The sequence below is a fragment of the Phacochoerus africanus genome, chromosome 1 (genome assembly GCF_016906955.1).
Source record: "Phacochoerus africanus isolate WHEZ1 chromosome 1, ROS_Pafr_v1, whole genome shotgun sequence".
Classification (NCBI taxonomy): domain Eukaryota; kingdom Metazoa; phylum Chordata; class Mammalia; order Artiodactyla; family Suidae; genus Phacochoerus; species Phacochoerus africanus.
In genome coordinates, this window is record NC_062544.1 from 238,762,397 (window position 1) to 238,787,606 (window position 25,210).

Below are 25,210 nucleotides of genomic sequence, written 5' to 3' on the forward strand. Positions count from 1 at the left end.
TGTGTGTGATTTAAACATAAGGATTTTAATACAAGAAGAAAAATAGCCAATAGTAAGCATGGTATTATGGCCCTTCTTTATTACAGGAATATCATTTGCTAGAATGAGAGCAAATGAGCAAATCTCTTGCTCACAAGTGTAAACATCTATGTGGTTAATATCTCATTCAGCACATTCTGGATTGTTAGCAGATCGGGTACTTACAGTATCTGTATCATGGATAGAGGTTAAATCAAGTGTCCAAAAAGTGATGCCATGCTAAATCCCTTAATGAAATCGAATTCTTCTCTATGTGTTTGTTGCCTTTCTCTTATCTTGTTCCATGTCTCTCCCTTGACTGTCTTCTTGTTGGTTCACAATCATGTCCAGTGAGGACTCTACTATGAAGTTAACACTGAAAGTGTCCCTAGTTCAAACTGCTCTGACATAAAACTTCCTGTGGGGCATATGAGGCAACTTGGAAGGAGGGAGAATACACTGTCCTCTGGGACCTGCCCTTCCAGTTTTGAGGTCCTCTGGGCATAAATACATTCAGAATAGTCAGAAGTACAAGCTTTGGAAGTAGACAAGTCTGGATCTGAGTCCCCGTTCTGCCTTCTTGGGCAAGGAAGTGATTGGTGTCAGGAGCTCATGGTGGTTGTATTGTCTGAAGCAAAAGCTTTGGGACACACTCAAACAATCAATGTTGACTGGTTTTAAAAGATAAAATGTAGGGCATGCATTGTGGTTGATTGCAGATATGTTGATGGGCTGTTTGTTGTTATGGAGGTTTTCAAGGCATTTAGAAAACTAGCTACATCTCTGTTTGTGTGGTCCTCACTTATTACCCGGAATAAAGCAATCCCATTGGCATTCTGATATTCAAGAGCCCGTTCCATATTTTTCTCTTCTATATGGTCAATAAAAGGAAAAGTAGAAGAAAAGTTAAAGAGATAGAAAAGATTGAAGTTAAAACAAAAAAAAAAAGAAAAAGAAAAGATTTGGGAGTTCCTGTTGTGGCTCAGCAGAAATGAATCTGACTAGCATCCATGAGGACACAGGTCTCTGGCCTTGCTCATTGACTTAAGGATCCGGTGATGCCATGAGCTGTGGTGTAGGTCCCAGATGTGGCTCAGGATCTGGTGTTGCTGTGGCTGTGGCACAGACCAGCAACTACAGCTCCCATTCGACCCCTAGCATGCCGCAGATGTGGCCCTAAAAAGACAATAAAATAAATAAATAAATAAATAAATAAATAATAAATAAATAAATAAATAAATAAATAAATGCTAAAGAAACTACGATTTTAAAAAAGATTAAATGTAGCTTAAAATCATTTTGAGAGGGAATGTAAAAACAGAATTTGGCTGGGCCACATGTCAAATGAAGTGAAAATCAGTTAGTATTTAATCCAGAGGATTTAGTTTCTTTCCATTGCAATTTCTAAGTAAACTAAACTAATAAGAATTTTGAAGAAACTGTCAAATCTTTGGACGTTTATGGGGAAAACCAAATGAGTACAATAAAATAGAGGCAGATAAATGTACTAAAGATCTTTCCAGCAACTGTTAACCCAGAGTCATGGGAAACTTCATTGAAGACCAGAAAGGGATACTTCCAGTTTTTTTAATTTACATTTTTTCAAGTTAATAGGAACTCAAATGCTGACTTTCTTCCTCTCTTTTCAGCCATCATATGTCCCGAGAAAAGTGATCCCAGTAACAATCATCAAACAAGGTAATTTGTATAAATCTGTGCTAGATATGTGTTTACAACTATTTTAATATACTATTTAAATGAAGATAATTAAACATAGCACATATTCTTTAGTTTTTCTTATTATTTTTCAGAAAAAGTTTGAAGAAATCAGTAGGTCTAATAAATTAGAATTTAACAGATAGTTTTGACTCTCGTATCAACAGGCCAAGTCTCCGTAAGGCACAATGGTTGGACAACTAGGAAGAGACAACCCTAACCAGTGTTAAAATTTAAAAAGCCAATTAAATATATGTAAGCTTTCTTCAGGCCTATGGTAGTTTACATAAGGAAAATCATTAATAGGAGGTTTGGGTTAATGAAACAACGATGATTTAGTGGTCACTCGAAGGAAGGAAACCCAGATTTCAAGAATAATGTCATTTCATTTCAGGATCCAATTGTTTTTGTTGTGACTTTCAGTTTTTCAGACTATTAAAATGGCTGTATTATTTCCAGAAAGTTTCTTAGTGGAAAAGATTGGCCCTTAAAATAGTTTCATTTTAAATAGATTCTCATTTAAATCATTTTCATAGATTCGTTTTAAGGAAACACAGTGTCCTCAGTGTGTTCTCAAAACAGAGTCAGTTAGTATTAGAATTATCCAAAGGTTCTTTGCTTTGAGAATATACACTTTCTAATTCTTTTTATTTAGTGGGTCATTGCCTCACTTTATGCTAGTTCTTTAACTTGGGTAGGCTTTGGGAAATGGAGCTGAGAAGGGAAATTTTCAGCTCATTAGAATCGAACATGTTATGATGCAGTGGTGGCCTTTCGTTACCTAAAGGCAGGAGTGTTAAGATAAGATGTGCCTGCTAGTTCTTTCTTTCACTGTAGCTAGCCTAATGAGTTCCTTTTTTTAACTGAAAAGTTAGATCAGGGCTTCTCCAGTGCAGATAGCTTCCCTTATTATCTTCTTACTGCTTCCTTTCTCTCCCCACCCCCTCCCCATTCACACTGCTGTCTTTTGGTATTTTACAGTGATTCAGAATGTTACTCACAAAGCTTCAGCTAAGTCCCCAGATAGGACTCCCTATGGAGGAACAATACTAGGTGAGTCTATCTTGAAATCTACATCTACATTACAGAAGGGAGGCTCTTTTTTGATAATAAGACCATTATGGAATTTTTCATTATTAGCAGGTCTATTAAACTGATGTTGGATTATTCTGCTTTCAGTATTTAGCATCCTAGCTTGGCTCCAGTCCAGGCTAGAATCCAAGAGATGATCTCTCTATCCTTGTGTGTTAGAGACACAACTCTAGCCTGTGCCTAGTGGGAAGGATGACTCCTACCCTAAGGCCCCACAGGGCAGTTGTGTTTATGGGAGAGACTTTGTCATAGAAGAACTGCTTTTTTTTTTTAAGGTTATTATTAACAGTGAATTTTTTTATCACACATCTTAAGCAATTATTTTACAATAGTCTATGGATTAAAAACCAAAGTATATTGGTAGTTTAGTTCCAAATAGGGAAATGATTCTGTTTAAAAGTTATTATCATATTTTTTCCAACATTTTAAAGTTTGGGTTAAAATTGGCTAAGCAGGAGTTCCCATCGTGGCTGAGCAGGTTAAAAACCTGACATAGTTTCCATGAGGATGCAGGTTTGATCTCTGGCCTCGCTCAGTGTATTAAGGATCTGGTATTGCCACAAGCTGTGACATAGGTCACAGATGCAGCTCAGATCTGGCATTACTGTGTCTATGGGGTAGGCTGGCAATTGGAGCTTCAATTCAACCCCTAGCACATGAACTTCCATATGCTGCAGCTATGACCGTAAAAAGAAAAACAGAATAGCACTCAAAAAAATGACTAAGCAAAATAAGCACTAGACTTTGTGCTCTGAGTTTTGTGTCATGATGCATTTTTCTTGATTGATCGATTGACTGATTGATTTCTCTTTTCTTGCAGTCCACCTTGTCATTCCAGGTCTTAATGAAACCACCGTAAAACTTCCTACCTCCATAATGTTTGATATATCAAACGCACTCAAGACACAATTAGGTAAGCAGCAAAGATCCATATGTGAACTTTGCAGTGACTGAGTACTAACACAGGTATTCCTAGGATATCTCAGGGATCTATCAAATGAGCTGTTTGGGGATCTCAAAGTAAAAAGTAAGGGATAGGCATGTGCACTGTTGATGAGAAAGTAAAATGGTAGAGCTATTATGGAAAACAGTATGATCATTCCTCAAAAAATTAAAAATAGAATTACCATATGATCCAGCTATTTCACTTTGAGTATATCACCAAAATAATTGTGGGGAAAGGGTTCTGAAAGACATATTTGTACACCCATATTCACTGTAGCATTATTTACAGTAGCTAAAATGTAGACGCAAACCAAGGGTCCTTCAACAGATGAATGGATATGCAAATTGTGGTATATGCAATCAATGGAATTTTATCCAGCCTTAAAAAGGAAGGAGATTCTTACATATACTACAGTATGTAGATGAACCTTGAAGACATGTTGTTAAGTATAATAAGCCAGTCACAAAAGACAAAAAGACTGTATGATTCCACTTACACGAGTTACCTAGAATGGTCAGATTCATATAGACAGAAGGTACAGTGGCGACTACCAGGGACTAGAGGAGGACAATGGGGCATTAGTGTTTAATGGTACAGAGTATCAGTTTTATAAGAAGAGTTCTGGAGACAGATCGTAGAAATTGTTTCACAACATTATGAATGTGTTTAATTATGAACTGTACACTTAAAAGCAGTAAAGTTTATAAATTTTATGTTATGTATGTTTTTTCCCAATTAAATAATTAGAAAAAAGAAAAGGGCAGATAGGTTGGAGTGTTGGAGGTATTCATATAAATCACATTCTACAAGGAAATATTTTTATAATTTATGAAAGAAGAGTGAACATTTATTAAATTATCCAAAATATACACATTTATAGAGATATAATTTTTAAATGGAGTCTTTGTTATAAATTATACTTTTAATGCTATACTATCAAGAAGCTGCTGGATATTTTCAGTGAGAACTGATGTAAAGGTTAGATCTGTTAGAATCATTACTTACTTGAGTTGATACTGCTTCCTACTTCTAGAAAGAACCAAATATGATTTTAGTGTTTAAAAAAACATAGAATATAACAAATTGGGGGGAAAAAACATCGAAACCCTGTAATAGGAGTTCAGGAAACAATTGGTATGGTCAATGGACTAAACTAGTGGCAGCATTTCACTATCAAACAGGTCTGAGTTCACTCTATAGCAGAGGATTTCAAACTTGAGGAAGCATGAAATGCTCTGGAGGGCTCATAACACCCAGACTGCTGGTTTCCCCACCAGATTACTGATTACCTCAGTAGGTCTGGGATGGGGCCTGAGAATTTTCATTTCTACCTAGTACCCAGGTGATACAGATGCTGCTGGTCCATGTCCCACACTTTGAGAACCACCCCTCTAAAGTCTCTGGAAGGTGGTCATGGTCTGCAACCACTAGGGGTGCATGAACAGGCACTACTTGCAGCTCTGATCACCTCAGAGGGCACCACCTAGGAGGGCATTATGACTGAACACCACCCACTATTGTTCTCACTCCCCTGGGAACTCACCCTGCTGCTGTTGCTGCCACTGCCACTGCCAAATGCTCTGGGCACAACCTAAATCTGCCCGAGACTCATTACCTCTTCCCAGGGCCCTGCAACTAGGAGTAGCCTGGGCCACCTTCCGGCAGGTCCTTGCTACTGTCAAGACCCCAGCAGCCAGGCATTGACTACTAGCCCTACCCATTGTTGCCTTCACCCTGGAAACACACTCACCACCCTATCAAAGGGATAAAGGCTTGTTCACACTGTAGAAAGAGATAGCAATTATCCAAACTCCCACATCAAAAATAAATAGTAACCCCCCACACACACAAAATACAAAGGGGCACACTTGCATAGAAATAGCCCTCCAAGACTCAAGTAGTTTGTTTCCCTAAACTCACAGAAAAAGAAAAATATGACCAAAGTGAAGAAGCTTGGGAACCATTTCCAGTTAAAAGAAGAGGAGAATTCACCTGAAGCAGCAAACAACTAAACAGACTTCTGCAGTCTAACAGACACTGAGTTCATAAAAAGTGATAGTGAAAATACCAAAGGAATTAAGGGTGAATATGAAGGAACTGAGAGCAGATATGAACAGTAAATACAGATTACTTGGGAAAGGAACTAGAAAATATAAGGAGGAACATAGAAAAGTTAGAAAATTCATTTTCAGAGAAGCAAACTGAGCTAAAGGCACTAAAGAGCAGAATGAATAGTGCAGAGGAATGAATTAGTGACTTGGAAGATAGGATAATGGGAATCACCCAATCAGGACAGCAGACAGAAAACCAAATGAAAAAAAAATGAAAGATATATAAGAGACCTATGGGATAATATAAAGCAGGCCAATCTACACATACTAAGAATTCCAGAGGATAAGAAAAAGAAAACGGGGGATTGAAAATATATTTGAAGAAATTATGGCTAAAAACTCTCCAAATCTAAAGGATACTGATATCAAGATACAGGAAGCACAGAGGCCCCCAAACACATTGAACCAAAATAGGCCCACACCAAGACATATTATAATAAAAATGGCAAAAATTAAAAATAAAAAGAAGGTTCTAAAGGCAGCAAGAGAAAAACTAAGCATTAATTATAAGGGAACCGCCATGAGGATATCAGCTGATTTCTCTACAGAAATACTACTGGCCAGAAAAGAGTGACAAAATATATTCTAGTTTCTAAAAAGGAAAAATTTGCAGTGTAGAATACTCTACCCAGCAAGAATATAATTTAAAATAGAATGGGAAATAAAGAATTTCTCCAACAAACAAAAGATAAAAGAGTATAGCAATACTAAACACATTCTAAAAGAAATACTGAAAGGGCTTCTCTAAATAAAAAAGAAGTAAGAAGAAATAGGATGGAGGAAATCATAATTGGAAAGCAATCACTTGAATAACCCAGAACACAGATCTAAAAGAAAAAAAAAAAGCTATTATAAAATGATGATAAACACAAGCAACAGCAAAAGGACAAACATGAAGATATTAAAAAAAGGACATCAAAATCGTAAAATATGGAAAAGAAAGTAAGAAAATCTAGACTTTTTTTTTTAGAATGTTTTTGAGCATATATGACTACCAGGCTACAATAAGCAACTATGGAAAGGTGTTAACATACTAGAAAAACAGGGCAACTGCAAATAAAAACCAAACATTACATTCACAAAAACTAAAAAGAAAAGGACAGAAGCATAAAAGGAAATCATCCAAACAAACAAACAAACAAACAAAAAAAAAAAAAAAAAAGAAGGAACAAAGGAGAAACATAGAATCAACTGGAAAACAAGGTTTAAAATGGGAATAAATACATATTTATCAGTAATTACCTGAAATGTCAATGGAATGAATGCTCCAATCAAAAGATATAGAATGGCATATTGGATAAAAAAGCAAGAGCCTACAATATGCTGTCTACGAGAGATTCACCTTAGGGCAAAAGACACATAGAAATTGAAGATGAGGGGAGGGGAAAAGATATTTCGTGTCAATGGAAAAGACAAGAAGGCAGAAGTTGCAATACTCATGTTAGACAAAATAGACCTTAAAACAAAGGCCACAAGGAAAAAGGACAAGATTTAATGATAAAAGGATCCATTCAAGAAGAGGATATTACAATTGTCAATATATATGCCCCTAATATAGGAGCACCCAGATACCTACAACAAACGCTAACAGACATAAAAGGAGAAATTGATGGGGATACAATAATAGTGGGATAACTTAACACCCCACTCACATCAGTGGACAGATCTTCTAGACAGAAAATCAGTACGGCAACAGGGATCCTAAAGGACACAATAGAAACATTAGACTAAATTGACATTTTCAGGACATTAATACCCCGCCAAAATCAGAATATGCATTGTTTTCAAGTGCACATGGAATATTCTCAAGGACTGACCACATACTAGGGCACAAAACTAAGCTCAACCAATTTAAGAGTTCAGAAATTATCTCAAGTATCTTCTCTGACCACAATGTCATGAAACTAGAAATCAACCACAGGAAAAGAAATGAGAAAAAATTGACTACATGGAGACTAAAAAACATGCTACTAAAAAACCAATGGGTCAATGAGGAAATCAAAAAGGAAATGATAATGAAGACACAACCATTCAAAAATCTATGGGATATGGCAAAAGCAGTGCTTTAGAGGGAAGTTCATAGTGATACAGGCCTTCCTCAAAAGAGAAGAAAAATCTCAAGTTGACAACTTAATCCACCACCTAAAAGAATTAGAAAAAAGAAGAACAAATAACACTTAATGTCAAAAGAAGGAATGAAATAGTAAAGATCAGAGAGGAAATCAATAAAATAGAGATTCAAAAAAAAAAAATCAATAAAACTAAGAGCCGATTCTTTGTTAGGGTAAACTAAATTGACAAACCTCTGGCTAGACTCTCCAAGAAGAGGAGAGAAAAAAACCAAATAAACAAAATAAGAAATGAAAAAGAAATCTCAAGGGATGCTGCAGAAATACAAAATAATAATAATAATAATAAGAGACTATTATGAACAATTATATACCAACAAATTTGACAACCTAGAAGGAATGGACAACTTTCTAGAGACTTAACAGCCGCCAAAACTAAATCAAGAAGAAATAGATCAGGGAGTTCCCGCCATGGCTCAGTGGTTAACGAATCCAACCAGGAACCATGAGGTTGCGGGTTCAATCCCTGGCCTCACTCAGTGGGTTAAGTATCCAGCGTTGCTCTACGCTGTGGTGTAGGTCACAGATGTGGCTCAGATCTGGCATTACTGTGGCTCTGGCGTAGGCCGGTGGCAACAGCACCAATTAGACACCTAGCCTGGGAACCTCCATATGCCAATCGTGCTGAAAAGCCAAAAAAAAAAAAAAAAAAGGAAGGAGGAGGATGGAACTAGAGAATCTCATACTGAGTGAAATGAGCCAGAAAGACAAAGACAAATACCATATGATATCACTTATAACTGGAATCTAATATCCAGCACAAATGAACATCTCAGAAAAGAAAATCATGGACTTGGAGAAGAGACTTGTGGCTGCCTGATGGGAGGGGGAGGGAGTGGGAGGGATCGGGAGCTTGGGCTTATCAGACACAACTTAGAATAGATTTACAAGGAGATCCTGCTGAGCAGCACTGAGAACTTTGTCTAGATACTCATGTTGCAACAGAACAAAGGGTGAGGAAAAAAAATGTAATTGTAATGTATACATGTAAGGATAACTTGATCCCCTTGCTGTACAGTGGGAAAATAAAAAAGAAAAAAATAAGAAGGAATAGATCAACTGAATAGACCAATAACTAAACATGAAATTAAATATGTAATAAAAACACTCTTTACAAACAAAATTCAGGGCCAGATGGCTTCACAGGCAAATTCTATCAAACATACAAAGAAGAACTTATACCTGTCCTTCTTAAACTCTTCCAAAAGGTCAAAGAAGGAACACCCCCAAAGACATTCTATGAAGCCACCATCATCCCATTACTAAAACCAGGCAAAGACACTACCAAAAAAGAAAATTATAGGCCAATATCTTTGATGAATATAGACGCAAAAATTCTCAACAAAATTTTAGCCAACCGAATCCAACAACACATAAAAAAGATCATACACCAGGACCAAGTGGGATTCATCCCAGGTTCACAAGAATGGTTCAACATATGAAAGCCAATCAATTTCATATACCCCATTAACAAAAGAAAAGTCAAAAACCATGTGATCTTCTCAATAGATGCGGAAAAAGCATTTGACAAAGTCCAAAATCATTCATGATCAAAACTCTTACCAAAGTGGGTATAGAGGGAACATATCTTAACATAATAAAAGCCATTTACCGCAAACCCATAGCAAATATAATACTCAATGGAGAAAAGCTGAAAGCTTTCCCACTAAAATCTGGAACAAGACAAGGATGCCCACTCTCACCACTATTATTCAACGTAGTATTGGAAGTCCTAGCCACAGCAATCAGATACACAAAAGAAATAAAAGGTATCCAAATTGGAAGAGAAGTAAAATTGTCACTGTATGAAGATGACATGATACTTATATAGAAAACCCTAAGGACTCCACACAAAAACTATTCAAACTGATCAACGAATTCAGCAAATTATCAGGATACTTTGATTAACATTCAGAAATCAGTCGCATTTCTGTGTACTAACAATGAAATATTAGAAAAGGAGAATGAAAATACCATCAAAATGCCATCTACTCTGCCCTATGCCTGGGAAAGGCTTGTTTGCAAGAAGATTTGGTCCCTAACCCATTCTTCAAAATGCAAAAACCACAGGAGTTCCTACTGTGGCTCAGCAGAAACAAACCTGATTAGCATCCATGAGGACACAGGTTCAATCCCTGGCCTCACTCAGTGGGTCAAGGATCCAGCATTGCTGTGAGCTGTGCTTTAGGTCACAGCTGCAACTTAGATTTGGCATGGCTATGGCTGTGGCATAGGCTGGCAGCTGCAGCTTCAATTAGACCTCTAGCCTGGGAGCTTTCATGTGCCACAGGTGCAGCCCTAAATCAACAAACAAAAACAAACAGGATTTGTGAAGGAGACTGAAAACAGCAGAGTTTTTTCCCAGACCACTCTGGTCACTTTTGAACTGGAAGGCATTTTGTTCCTTAGCTCTTAGTTTTGAGGACTTTTCCTAATTTTTTTGTTTGTTTTTGTCAAGTTCCTACCTTAATATCAATTCAGGCTTTTTATTTTCTTGAATTTAGAAAATTGGGAGTTCCCGTCATGGTGCAGTGGTTAACGAATCCGACTAGGAACCATGAGGTTGCAGGTTCAGTCCCTGCCCTTGCTCAGTGGGTTAACGATCCGGCGTTGCCGTGAGCTGTGGTGTAGGTTGCAGACGCGGCTCGGGTCCCGAGTTGCTGTGGCTCTGGCGTAGGCCGGTGGCTACAGCTCCGATTAGACCCCTAGCCTGGGAACCTCCATATGCTGAGGGAGTGGCCCAAGAAATAGCAAAAAGACAAAAAAAAAAAAGAAAAAAAAAAGAAAATTGAACAGTTGATTTCATTGTTTTGCTTTTTGCTTTTATTATTCTGATACAAATCACTAAAGCTTCAGGATTAAGTGTGATTTTAATGAAGACAGATTCTCTATAGTATATAAATAGTAAATGTCTTTTTAAACTTATTTCTAGGGAAATGTGTCTTAAACACATGACAAATTTCTTACACATTGAAGAGACTGATGGACGCTATGTTTGATGATGCCCATCAATCCATCAATTGTTCCATCTTAGACTGTGTTTACAAATTTACAAATTACATTTTAGATTTACTGGTTTTTATGAGAATAGTGTGACCATAAACTGTTCTTTATACCAATGAAGGAAAAACAAACTTTTCCTTAATTATCACTACAATTCAGAAAAGTCTGACTTTGTGAGGGGGTAAATCCTAAATATAACATCCTCGTTTTAGCAGAACCCAACATGGGACATCAAGAAATTATTGGCTTTTGTTCTAAGAACACATGATGTGAATAATGAGAGAAATAAACAAGAAAGCTAGTATACACACACACACACACACACACACACACACACACACACATATTTTCCAGGGGCATAAAAAGAGGTTGCCAAAGCCAAGCCAGAGCCTGCCAAAACTGAAAGGAAACAACTGTGTTGAAAAAAGGCCCAGAAGAATCAGAGAGGAAAAGGAATTTCCTGGGTTTTAGGCAATGTTCTGATGGCATTTTATCTGCTGTTGCCAAGACAGACAGGAGTTGTCCATAGACAGTGCAGGTGAACGCTCAGGGGTTGACAGGAGTCATAAAGGGTCCCATTCAAGCATTTTTCCCTTTAACTAATCTCTCATGCCTGAAGTGCCATATTTAGAAATATGGTGTGCCTCTATAAGGAACTAGTGATATGTGGAGAATATAAATACCTCTTGGAAAGGTGGTTTTCCATTTTTCTTTTATTAGCAGCTTAAGTTAGGTTAATGAGATTACCCTCTCAGGGCATGTTTTGAACATAAGGAGCTAAAGCAATTCAGAGCATTGCCTGAAAGTCTAGAATGTGGAAGTTAAAATAAATAATATCCAAAACATAAATTCAATGAATATATAGTCCTAGTCAACCAGGGAACCACCATGAGTGTAGGGTATTACACAGGAAGAAAAGGATTAGCAAAGATACCCTGAAGGAAAAAAGAACACTGGAAAAGAAGAGACCATTAAAGAAAATCCTTATAATCTTACATTAAAACAAACAAAAAACCTCACTGTGGCACCTGCTGAAAGCAACAGGACTAGAGCCCATAAAAATTTATGATCTGAATGTTGCTTCCTATGCTGACAATCACAGTGGTTCTAAACCAAAGCTATGACTACAGAAGAAGGCAGGAGGGGAAATGTTGATAAAATTTAGAAATCAAAAATTAGGATTTATCCTAAAATTATACTGAATCTGTCTATTTATTTATTTATTTATTTATTTTATTTTTTGCTATTTCTTGGGCTGCTCCCGCAGCATATGGAGGTTCCCAGGCTAGGGGTTGAATCGGAGCTCCAGCCACCGGCCTACACCAGAGCCATAGCAACGCTGGATCCAAGCCGCGTCTGCAACCTACACCACAGCTCATGGCAACGCCGGATCATTAACCCACTGAGCAAGGGCAGGGACCGAACCTGCAACCTCATGGTTCCTAGTGGGATTCGTTAACCACTGCGCCACGACGGGAACTCCTGTCTCTTTTTTTAAAGTTATTCCAGAAAGAGTTCCTTCTCTTTTTGCCCTGATAAATTAATTTGAACAGTAGTGTTAAACATTTCTGTTGTACAAACATGTTGTTCAGCTTCCCACACCAGGAATCCAGAACACCCACTTGACTGATCGATAGGGCAAATACACTAGCAATTGAGCTGTTTCTAGCATGTTAAATCACTCCTGAAAATCCTTTGCTCTAGGAATCTATTTACTTTTCCACAGTACATACAGAAAGTTGATTTGCTTCCATGAACTCTGTGAAAGGGATGACTTTTAACTGTCTTTAAGTTCATTGGAAGTAAATACTTGGTGCCCACATTATCTGAAAAGAAGAAAATGGCCTTTACAGCAGTGATATGAACTATAGAAGGAAGTTACAAAATTTGCATCCCCAAAGAACTTTGAGAGAACAGATACGGATCACTAATTTTCAACAGAGGGTGATTTTGTCCCTTGGGGATATTTGGCAGTGTCAGGAGACATTTGATTGTCATGGCTATGGGAGTGGGTAAAAGCCAGAAATGCCGCTAAATATTCTCTAGTTCACAGGGAAGGCCCCCAACATGAAAAGTTACCCAGCCTAAAATGTCAACAGTGCCAAAATTGAGAAACTCAAGAAGTTCCAGTACAGCCTCAGGACTCCAAAAAATCCCATGTGATTATAATCATTTCAAGGTGACATGATCACGGTATCTCAAATGTGAATAAATTCTTTCATGCCACTAGGCTGTTTCAAAATATTATGTTTATTATTGATTCAGTGCTAAATAGCTGAATCTAGTTAATCCTAAATGCATTTTTTTTTTTAATGGAGAATGTCTTAATCATGGGGCAACTCTGGTATAGAAATGTTCTTTCTTTGAAAAAGAATACCTAAATTTTAGAAAGAAGTTTCCTGAAGAGTTGTCAAAAGAAGAAAAAAAAAAGAAAAAAAAACAAACAAACAGATTTTAGTTTTTTACACTAAGCTCGCATACAGACTCAAAAGATCTGTGTTAACATGGGGCTCAAATAAATATTGGTATTTTTTTACCTCAAATATCTTCAAATAACTTTGTTTCCTATGTGTGTTATTTATGTTTTTCTAAAACTTCAGTGCCATAACCTATTACATTTTTACCATGCATAATAATGGATAATTTCTATTCATTGATTTTTTTTAAACAAGCAGTAATTGAATATAAATTCCAGGGAGCATTGTTACGCAGCCTATATCTTCAAGAAACTATTTATGAATCAGAATGACTTAATCATGTTCTCAAATCATTCTGATTCATAAATGGAGTTATGAATCACAGTGGGTTGTGATTTTTTTTCTTCATTCCAGTGCTTAGATCTTAAAGTATTACTTAGGGTTAGTAGGAAGGAATTCTGAAAACTATCATCTACTAATACTAATCCCTGGTAGAAATGCACAATAAATTCATTGACTTCCTAGTAGGAAGGAATAAGAACAGAATAGATTTCTTGAAATAATCTGTTGTTTGATCGTTTTGAGTGAATTATATTTGGAAACTCTTATTATGAGAAAGTGAGGTAAATTTTTTTCTCTCTGATTTTTAGCTAAGAATGAAACCTTGGCATTACCTGCTGAATCTAAAACGCCAGAGGTAGAAAAAATCCCAGCACAGCCCATCACAGGTAATGAGATCCCTACGTTATTAACTTTGAGAAAAGAAATATATTTTTTCAAATAGTAAATTATTGACAAGACTGATTTTTTTTTTCAGTGAAGAGCCAATAGGAAATGCATTTTGATCAAAATCATACAACAATAGGAGATTCTAGGTCTTTCATCTAATATCTGGAAAAACAATAGATGCAAAGTGAACTATTGAATTAAGTAACTGATATGTAATATGGAAGCTGTATTTTTCACTCTGAAAATTGTTACCTCAACATTCTGAAATATTTTTATAATGAATATAATACCATAGTTTTGGTGGTTTCTGCTTATAAAAAAAGACGAGAGCATTTTTCATTTCTTCACTTTCACAAGTGGTTAGTTTAGTAAAATGCCATTATTCCTCAAAAATCCATCACTTTATGTCTATGAAAGTATCTGGAATCATTTAGTGAAAATGACTCTTGAAGACTAACAATCTTTGTGTAGAAAATATATAAGGTTCAGTAAAAATCCTTTAAAGAATAAATGCAGTATGCATTTCCCCCTGTTTTATCAGCTGTTACTAACAAACATTGAGCATTTCTCCTGTGAATAAAATGCCCAAGTCCAGTCCATTGGGGACACATTTTTCTTTCAACTACATAGTTTTTTGCCAGAGCAATAAAAAGCTCTGTGAAACAAACACCTGGCAAGAATTCCTTCCAAATCCATGTTTAGCAAAGTAATTCCAATCTAAAGTGAATTTTTTAATCCAGAAAATTGCTGTAAATTGAAATACCAGTGATATTTAACTTGTATTAAACTCTTGGACTCATGATTGGTCCAGAGAAGATAAAGATTGGTGAGGAAATAAAATAGCTCGATTTCAAGAAACCTATTGAAGCAGAAATTTTTCTAGGAAGTATTTGGTCCTATGAGTTTCCACTTGCCTCAGTGAGTTAAGAATCTAACTGCAGTGGCTCCAGTAGCTACAGAGTCACCAGTTCGATCCTCAGCCCAGCACAGTGGGTTAAAAGGATCTGGCATTGTCACAGCTGCAGCATAGGCTCAGATTCAGTTCCTGGTGTGGGAACTTTTATGTGCCTCAGGTGCAGCCATAAAATTTTTAAAAGAATATTTGGTCCTACCTAAAGGAGAGAAATGGACCTTCCATCTCCCACCTTCAGGGAAATTGGAGGCGAGGTCGAACCCTATGCTGGAATAATCCATTTGAATTAAATTCCTAGGTAGTTTCCTGATTTCCATATAATTGGTCAGTACCAAGAAGAGCATAGGCATGACCCAGTGGAGAGTCAATCAATTTTTTCCCAATAACACTTTCTTCTCTTGGCACAATATCTGATGGGAGACTCTACAGATTTCTTAGTTCTCTGCCAAGACCTCCTCAGAATTTTCCACCTTGGAAACATTGAAGCAAACACCATAATTCATTATTCAATGTTGTGTTTATTTCATGTCCTTACTCTACAAAATTCTGGAATTGTGTGGCTTGCAAGTCATTGCAGATCTCAGTGAACTTAGTTCTTATTTCTCAAAAGTTATTTACCTGAGGGTCCTCTTTGCCTTTGATCTAGCACTTGAAGCAACCTTGTGACTGAGCGTTTGAATCCTGATAATTTCAACCCAGTTCCAAGCCTTGCATGTTGACTGCAATTTGGAAGAGAGAAATCTTAAAATATCATAGTTCTAAATAAACCTTTTTACCCTGGGTCATTCTTTTATCTGCCCATTTATTACCTCATTTAATAAATATTTATCATGTGCTTGCTTACCATATCCCAGACTTTGGGCTAAACCTTGGAGATAAAGAGGAGAAAAGAAAAGGCAAATAAAAATCTGTAATTAATCTGATATATACTTCCATGGAGGTCAATTCTGGGCCCTTTTTGGAGCACATGGAAAGTGGACCAAACCTAGAAAGAAAGGGTTTAGAGGAACATCTTTTCAGGCCCTGGAGCAAGACAGGGAGCCCTTAATTAACTTGAAGGGAATTGGTCCATGTGAGTGTCAGTTACCGATTCTATAGGGTAGCAAAATTGCCTTATGGTCTTCATTTGTTTCATCTTTTATCTTAATTTGTAAAGTTATCTTTTTTACCTTCCAGCAACTCCAGAATCAGTGCCAAGAACCACTAAACCCACTGCGTCTAGCGCATTAGACATTTCAGAAACAACATTGGGTAATTCTAAGAACTTTTCTTTTTCTTAAAAAAAATAAAATAAAACCTCCCAACCCTTATAGAAAAGAAAAGTAACCCCAATGCTTTGGTTTCCCCATCATCCCCACTTCCTCTCCCCTCTTAGTGGCAGTAGTTCATCTTCCTCTTTCCTGGACCAATTCCATTAAAGAATTAACAATATGACTTGTTCCTGGTGACTAATATTCTAGGCAACCCTGGATGCTAGGTGCTAACCATATACCCTTTTTGCCTGTCTCTTGGGATGTATGGAAGAACAGAATGCCAGCCTTTTAACCTACAAAGCTTAGAGGGGTGAGAATCTTGATAATATCTGTGCTTCCCATTTCAGTTGGCTTTTCCAAGTCTTATGTGTACTAAATTTAAGGAGAATCCCCACAAATGTCGTGCTTTTTTTTAATTAGAATTTTATGTCATGCAAGTTAGCTACTTCTTGGGCCAAGAGAATCTAACTTGCTTTATTCTCTTTCCCCCCACCTCCCCTCAAAAAAGGGGGAGACCGACAGGTATGTATTTTGTTCTGTACCTGTAATGTTGATTTTCATGCCATGAAGGTATACCTTCAAATTGTAACAACTATGTAAAACTATTCCAGGGAATGCCAGCTTTTTCCACGAAAGGCACCCACTGGGCAGTGTACCCTCTGTTATGAACATGCCTCACATAACATTGTTCAGCCACAGTGTCAAAACTCAGGGGGTTTCTAACTGAATTCTTCTTTATTGCTGTTCTCAGGGAAAGGACCCCCAAAACATCACAAGCTATTTTAATACCTAGGTTTGAATTGCCACTGAGCACTCTAGGTCAAAATTATTATTAAACATTGCCGCTTATTATTACTTTGGCAATTTTATGCTTGCTTGAAAGAAGTCCTTAGGCTAATTCATTCAAATTTATCCCCTCACAGGAAAGAAGGGACATGTGGCTTGTAGAATAATAAACTCCCCAAGACTAAGCCCTTAAATGTTATAAAATCTTAATTTTATCATCTAGGAACCTAAAGAGTCTTTACAAGAAACCCTGGTGGGTGGTCAAATTTTGATATCTGATTCTTTTAATTCAAAATCCTTGTCACAGAAGAAATTATTTTCTATATTTTTCCCAAATATCTTTTTACTCAAGTCTTTATCTTGAAAGAGAAGATACATTTATGCTATTTCTGCAGATTGCTTCTTAGAATTCCTAGCATTTGAGTGTAATATAAAAAAAAAAGTTGTTGGGGGAGCTTCAATATAAAGCTATATAGTTACTGAAATTCTAAAAAGCTATTAGACATTTTCTAGTTCAGCTGTGTTTGGTGCTTGATTTAAGTTTAAACAAAATGTATCTGAGAGCACATAGCTGAAGAAATTCAGGACACTAGTTTAAGGGTGAAAAGAAGAGCCTAAACTCCTCAAATTTGGTAGCTTGATTAGCAAAAATAGAAGCTGACATATTATCCATCATTGAAACACATCGGTAAGAAATATTTACTGCTAACAGTCCCTTACTGGAGTAATTTGCTTTTTTTTTAGTTTGTTTTTGCAAGCTTGAGATTTTAAAAACCTTTTCTCTTACTTGCACTTCAAGTCGTAACATTTCTTATGTGTTTCATTGCAGCTCCAAAAAGCCTTCCAGAATTTCCTCAGGCAAAAACACCCTTCCCATTTGAGAAATCTTGGGGCACCTTGGGTAATGATAGCACCTTAAATCTGGTGTTAAGATGTGGGTGGTAATTGCTTAATTCTGAAGGATAGTTTACTGGATCCTATCTATGCAAACCTCAACAAACTGATGAATTCAGTTAACTCAGCCAAACAAGTAGTTAATTTCAAAAGTTAAAAAAAAAAAAACACTATTTGTCTGATTGGATTTTCTACAAATTGAGTAACAATACCTGTTAATTCCATATAGCCCATTTAGTTAGTTTTCTGTCCTCAAAAAGGTTGAGAATACGATCCCAGACTCTGGTATATCTCTAGTCACTACTCAAATGCTCTTTGAATGGGTTCCTATCAATTTCTTCTTGATATATCGTCCTGATGTATAATGATGTTTAGTTGGGTCAACATAAGGTTTTTTTTTTTTTTTATTTCAGGCTACTGGTAACCACTTTACCACACCAGCAACCTATTTCTATCTCTTTATCCTCTCAAAAAAAAAAAAATTCTCAGTGAATTCCATTTTTTTTTTTTTTGCTGTAGCTTCAAGTGAAAAGCCATGGATTGTGCCTACAAGTAAAACATCTGAAGATTCCAAAATTTTACCACCTCAAACTGGTAATTGCATTCTTTTTTAAAAACATAGATTGGAGCAACCATATTGAATAACTTCTCTTGTTTTTATTTTTAGGATGATTATCCATGTACTTGGTAGTAAATGATAAAGCTATAATCATGGTATTTAGATGACTTTTTTTTTTTAATGCAAAAACAGAATACTTTTGCATTTGTGTTAAAGATCTGTGTTTTAGTGTCTGGATATACAATTATATGTCTGGCTAGAAGATGAACTGCAAATTGGCTCATTGAATTTCTAGACAGCTTTTTAGTAACATGAGAGCAGGAACAAAAATAAGAAGCACCATCATGATCTGATTTAACGGTATGAATTTAATATTTTTCTTGCAGGTAGATATTTGCTTCTTTTTCAGTAAAAATATTCAGTGAACATTTGAGAGTTTACTACGTGCAAGACAGTGTTACTAAGTCCCAAAATCTGTACACATATTGCGATGCAGAGGAAAGACCACATGTCTTGGCACTAATATTGTACTTTGGTTCCAGTTCTGGCTTTACTACCAACCATATATTTTAGCCATTTTTCTCTACTTTCCTGGATCTTAGTTTGTTCTTTTGTAAACTATAGCAATTGGCTTTTTTCTCTTGAGAATTCTTGTGTTCCAACACTAAAACTTATTGAGGGGAATAGCTCCCCTTTTTAAAAAAGAGTTTTTTTCTCATTTAAAGGGTTTTCTCCTTTATATCTTTTCTTTGATGTCTAGTAGTCAATTAGTGGTCAACGCTGACATGTGAGAATTAGAAGAAAACCTCACAAACCACTTTGTGTGATTACTTCCATGATTTTTGTTGTACTTATTTGTATTTTAATTTCATGAACTTTCTAGTTGTGATTTTTTTTTTTGAGCACATATGATTAGTATATAATGTAGCTAGAAGTTCATGTAATAATGTTAAACACACCTACATTCTATGGTATTCTCAGGAAAGGAGTCCAGCAGAGGACTGGTTTGAGATAGCATGAGAATGAGCTTACAGACTCATAGAACTTGGTCAAATTATCCTTTCTCTGGTAAGTGTAATGCGTTCAGTTCTTAGCAAAAGATACAAGGATAGCATCAAATGAAGTAAGCGTGTCTGTTACAGTCTCCCCTGGTTTTCTCAAGTCAATCCAGAAAAGCCTCCACCTGGGTCTTTCTAAGCCTTTGTTCCCCACATCACTGACCCTGAGACTCTAGTGCAATTACTTAATGTGGGTGCGAGAACACCTTCAGCAGTCCGGGTCACCTGAATCTAAAATCTGAGCTCTGGGTGATTCCATACTGAGCCTCTAGTTGCTATCACAGAGGCACACAGCTGCCCTGACTATGGAACAAAGACTAGGCTGTGGGCATGTTTATGGTTTATCTGCTGCACTGTGGCAGTCCTGGCCTGACCCCCACATTCTTCATGAGCCTCACATCTCCCAAACCAAAGACTGTTATAGCCCCCTGGACTAGATGAGCTCTTAAGCCTTAGCTTAACCCCTTAGCTTTTGAATTATAAACAGGGGATTTCGGGTGTTCCTTTGTTTCCCTTGAGCAGTCTCTATATTTCAGATATCTATGATTAGTTAGCAAATGGATCAAAACCTTAAGGAAAGCATTTGTAAAATGTAATGCCTAAGACATGAATTGTATAGCAGCCTGAACTGAAGCAAGTTTGGGGGAATAGGAAGAATATGTTTGGATGTGAGGTTTGCAGAGTTATAAGGAGACACCGATAGATGAGATTGGAAATCCCAATCAAAGAAATATTCCTTTTGCATTTAATTACAGTAAAGGAATATTCTGGATTTGCCCTGGTGGAGAGCGAATAGTGGCTAATGCAGGGACCTTTTACTTTCAGAGGAAGGAAGCAGTTTGATTATTCAGCTTCCTGTTTCCTGCCAGGGCCTCCTTAGGCTACCAGAGAACTTCTAAAAGCTTGCCTACCTGCAGTCTCTAGATGAAGTGTTGGGGCTTGTAACAGGTCAGTGGGTATAACTGCAAGCATATGCATTAGCTTCAGAAACTTCCTAACCTACGTTTTATAACACTGAGTTTTATATCTCTGCTACCTGGTATGATTTATGAACATGCAGCACTGTCATCACCAGGGAGCTTGTTAACAAGGAAGAATCATGGGCCTTTCTTCAAATCTATTGAATCAGAGTTTGCTGTTGAACAAGATCTCCAGGTGATTTGCATGAATATTAAAATTTCAGGCTCACTGCCTTATCACTGTGATCTGTGATATTTCATGTGGTGAGGCTGAGAATCATCAAATATGGTCAATTATAGGACAGATGGCCCGAAATCAATACAGCTGGTTCCTCAAAGTGGGTGATTAAGTATTTCTTGTTTCTGCTAATGCTTGCAATGTGCCCATCTAACTCTTTTATATGTGTCCTGTGGCATCTTCCTAACATGTTAAATTTCTAATTAAAATTCATCATATGTGTTATTTAAGATTTAAAAGGTTGATATATTCACATAATCCTTTCACTTATTTCAACATCTGTTTCTTTCTTTTTTTTTTTTGTCTTTTCTAGGGCCGCTCCCGCGGCATATGGAGGTTCCCAGGCTAAGGGTCGAATCGGAGCTGTAGCCACTAGCCTATGCCAGAGCCACAGCAACGCGGGATCCGAGCCACGTCTGCAACCTACACCACAGCTCACGGCAACGCCGGATCGTTAACCCACTGAGCAAGGGCAGGGACCGAACCCGCAACCTCATGGTTCCTAGTCGGATTCGTTAACCACTGCACCACGACGGGAACTCCGACATCTGTTTCTTGATTGATTTTTTGTGAATTTATACATGCACTAAGTTTCTATTTCCTATTTAGTTTCAACATATATGATTATTTTATTTTCTAATTATTCATATGGCTTCCTAATGCAGTTATCTGAGAATTAAGAAAAGAAAGAGGCAGAGATAGTATTTAAATTCCAGTCCATAAAATCAGTGGTCACATTTTTAGTTGTTAAATATTTTGAAGAAATTATATATTTCAGCTTGTTTTAATGACATTATTATAGCAAAATGAACACATTTTGTTTTGTCTGTTGGGATACAATGCATCTATATTCACTATGAAATTCCCTTCAGCCAAAGACCACCAGGAATACACCTGTATTTGAAGAAAGTGAAGTTTATTTATTTATTGTAACAGTGGAGAATGCAGACCATGAGGAACTGTGGATCTCTTAGGAAGAGGATATTGAAAAGGACTTATAGGATTTGGTTTTCTGTTAGGATTCTGAGAAGTGTTTAAGGAAGTGAAGCTTTGCTCTGAATTGGATGCCATCAGAAAGTGGGAGTAATCTGTGATTGAATAGCTTACTCATTCTTATCTAGAAGACAAGGAAAGAGGTGTGAAACTAAAGCTGTGATTGATAAAGATATTAGCCAGAATATAGGGACAGTAATTTTTGGATTCATGCAGTTGTGTTCCATACACTGGCAGAATGCTCCTGTTTTTGTCTTGGTCCATTTTGGTCACTGAGTAGACTAGTCTGAAACTGATGTTCTTTTAAATTGTTGATGTTCAGTGAGAGGACACCACAGCCTAGCTGTGAGCACCCAGCCAACACCTGGATGCCAGGGGCTGCTTTTCTCTTTATCAACCATTAAATGCAGTTTATACATAAATACTTTTTGTAAATTTCATTTTTCTTTGACATTTAGTAGATTTTTTTTCTATGTTTACTTCATATTATGCATTGGTCAGAATGTATGATCTCAAAAAGATTTCTTTTTTACCACTGGATATGAAAAGCTATGTGGAAATTCTAACTTGCATGTCAAATATTGGAATTATTCCAATATTTTATGGCAAGAGTGGGACAGGGTATTTGGAATTTGGACTATCCTTGGAAATCTGAGAAGTGCAGTCATCAAACATATTCTTCCCACTTTTAGCCTATGGGCCCTAATATTTCATTACGGCTGCATTTTGTGATCTCATTATTTGGAATTGTATTTTGTATTAAATCTTCTCTAAGGTATAGTTAGGTAAGATTGATTGATTTTGATTTCCTTGGCAAATCTAATTTTCCTTAAAGTACAAAAAGGAAATTATAAAAATCTACTCTATAACTATGTGCTAGAAAGTAAACTTATTTATAAGTTCTGTATTAAAAGAAAGTTGGCCACATTTTAGAAATACTTAAGTGCTTATAATAATCATTCAGAAAAGTCAATCTTTTTGATTATGCAGTGGAGTTGGTCTATTAGAAGGTGGCCAGTTGACTGTGATTTCTATTACTATAGAGTGAGTTCTAGAAAAGCTCTCAGTACCTTCCACCCCTCAATGAATTGTGCATCTGCATATGTGTGCACAGATTTGTTAGAGTAGCTCTTCATGGGAGTAATATAATTTTGTATTTGCCTGGCAGTTTTCTATTAAGAGATTCAAAGTGTTGTATGTATACCATCATATTGATCTTCAAGAAGTCCCTAGAAGCAAAAAGAGTTACGATTTTCTTTTGTCATAATGAGATAATATGAGAGATTTGGCCTCTGAATGGCAATAAACCACTCCAAGTTAAAAGTGAAACAATGTCATATAGCTTTTGAAATTTTCACTGTATAGATTCGTAGCAGAGTAAACGTTCGTATTAGGACTATGTCTCTCTTAGATGTTTAAGAAACATCAATTGGTCTATAAGAAAGGCTGGCCAGTCCTGAAGTTCATTCTCATTGTGAACATGATCATTAATCTGTGAGCTATAGGGTGAGACAGCACTTGGTTAATAGACAGCTCAACAATTTGCCAGTTATGTGGCGGTAGACAAGTGATTTAACCTCTTAGAGCTTCAGTTTCCCTGTCTATAAGGTAATATATATTTTTTCCACAGGATTGTTATATCTTAGAAATAAAGTGTAAGTCACTTAATCTAATTCACGGTACTAAGGATTCCACATTAGTGGAAATGATTCCATCATTTCCTTGATACAGTAAACCATTGCATTGAATGCCTATTCTCTTCCCACTACACTGCCCATCCCAAACTCCCTGAGTTCCTGAAGATTCTTAATAATAATAACAATAAGAAATTAATTAATAGAAATAAGCAGGAGAGAAAAAAGATTCTCTCTCTCTCTCTCTCTCTCTATATATATATATATATGGCATACCAAATGATTTTGGGGTCTTCATTTCACTTGTATAAAAATGTTTAAGAAGGAAGGAAAGGACATATGTACTGCGAGTTGAAAAAGCCCTGTAACGCCTTGGGAAAGGCCTAATGTCTGTCCTATAAAGCCCACAGCAGGGATGGTAAATCATATCACATGGCAACACTGTAGGGTCAGAGTAGGAGACTGAGTCATTCTGTAAACTGGGCTATGAGGCCCTGCCTCAGATCAGGGTACCATGACCAACTTCATGTGTTTTATATGGCACCAGAGGTGGGTAAGGCAGCATAAGTGCCATGTATATATTGTCCCCCAGAAAGGGCAGATGCATGATTTCTACAGCCCTTATATGGTTGGAGGAGGAAGATGGAATTCACTGTTTTGTCTCTGGCTTGCTAATGCTACCAGTTTTAAGCTGCCTTAATTGACTTGCTTATCCCTTTAAAAGTTCATCATTTTATACCAGGAAGGATTTGAAGCCTGAATCAAATAGGAAACAGTCTCCTTATATAACCCAAGATGATCCAATGTGTTTATTTTTGTCTTTAGAAAACTCTACTGCCAGTTTCCCACCCCCCACCATGCCCAGACTGACTTTTCCCTCTAAGTGTACTGTAACTTATTACTAAGATGACAGTTCCTTATGGCATAATTACTTCCCCTTGAACAATAAACTGTTATCTTTATAGATGTCCCTTGATAGAACAGAGGATAGTTTGCCTTAGTCTTTTCATTAGAACCCACATTGGGAGCTCCCTTTAGGAGTTCATTACTAATTAATTTCAGTGTTTCATTCTTTCAGTACTTTGTAGAACTTTACTAAATTGCTATATGCACTTAAGGTCTATAAATTATTTAAAGACTTGAAAGCTGAAGTGGTGAACAGCTCAAGGAGTGGTATAGCAGCTGGAAAGTTTTGGCCCTAGGTGGTTTGTTTACAGTGGTTGAAAAGAGGTTGAACTCTACATTTGGATTTTTTTATCTGCCTATAAGGTGTTGATTAGCATAGATCTTGCCCACCCAACTGGATTAAGCCCTAGAGAGGAGAAAAAATAGGAATAAATGATGGTAATGGTGTTCTGAGATCAGGAACATAGAATTCAAGTTTAACAGATGGTTTACAGTTTTACTGGGGCCTCTTAGAGGTTTACATCCTCAGATTTTGGTTTCGTTTCATGAGCATTTTCTTGAAGTCAGTATTTTCACAAATTTCAAGGCCAACCAGAAAGGCATTTTATTTTTTTATGAACTGAAGAGAGCATTATTTGCTTATTTAAATTGTACTGAGAACACTGCATGTGGTGTTTATAAATACTTTTCTCTTCCAACTACATATTGATGGTCCTGCTGTATTTTCCTCTTGAGTCTTCCTATATGTGTTTAGGATTCTACTTCCATGATAGGGTATGGACACATAAGCATATGACAGGTGGCTGTTTAGGAGAGAAGAGATTTGTGTGCACACGTGTATCTGTTCTGAAATAAT

At 36.7% G+C, this 25,210-nt stretch overlaps 1 protein-coding gene across 25 annotated transcripts in view; it reads left to right on the forward strand.

Moving 5' to 3' along the window:
• The window catches only part of ABI3BP (ABI family member 3 binding protein), a 276,498-nt gene that overhangs the window by 130,476 nt on the left and 120,812 nt on the right, over nt 1-25,210 (forward strand). For 24 of the 25 annotated variants that reach the window (XM_047793435.1, XM_047793465.1, XM_047793526.1 and 21 more), the window contains exons 7-12: nt 1,668-1,716; nt 2,716-2,787; nt 3,647-3,739; nt 14,083-14,160; nt 16,251-16,325; nt 18,527-18,601. In XM_047793435.1, coding sequence (XP_047649391.1) covers nt 1,668-1,716; nt 2,716-2,787; nt 3,647-3,739; nt 14,083-14,160; nt 16,251-16,325; nt 18,527-18,601 — 442 coding nt within the window. The remainder of the gene's footprint in view (nt 1-1,667; nt 1,717-2,715; nt 2,788-3,646; nt 3,740-14,082; nt 14,161-16,250; nt 16,326-18,526; nt 18,602-25,210) is intronic. The other variant, XM_047793520.1, reaches the window with a different exon arrangement.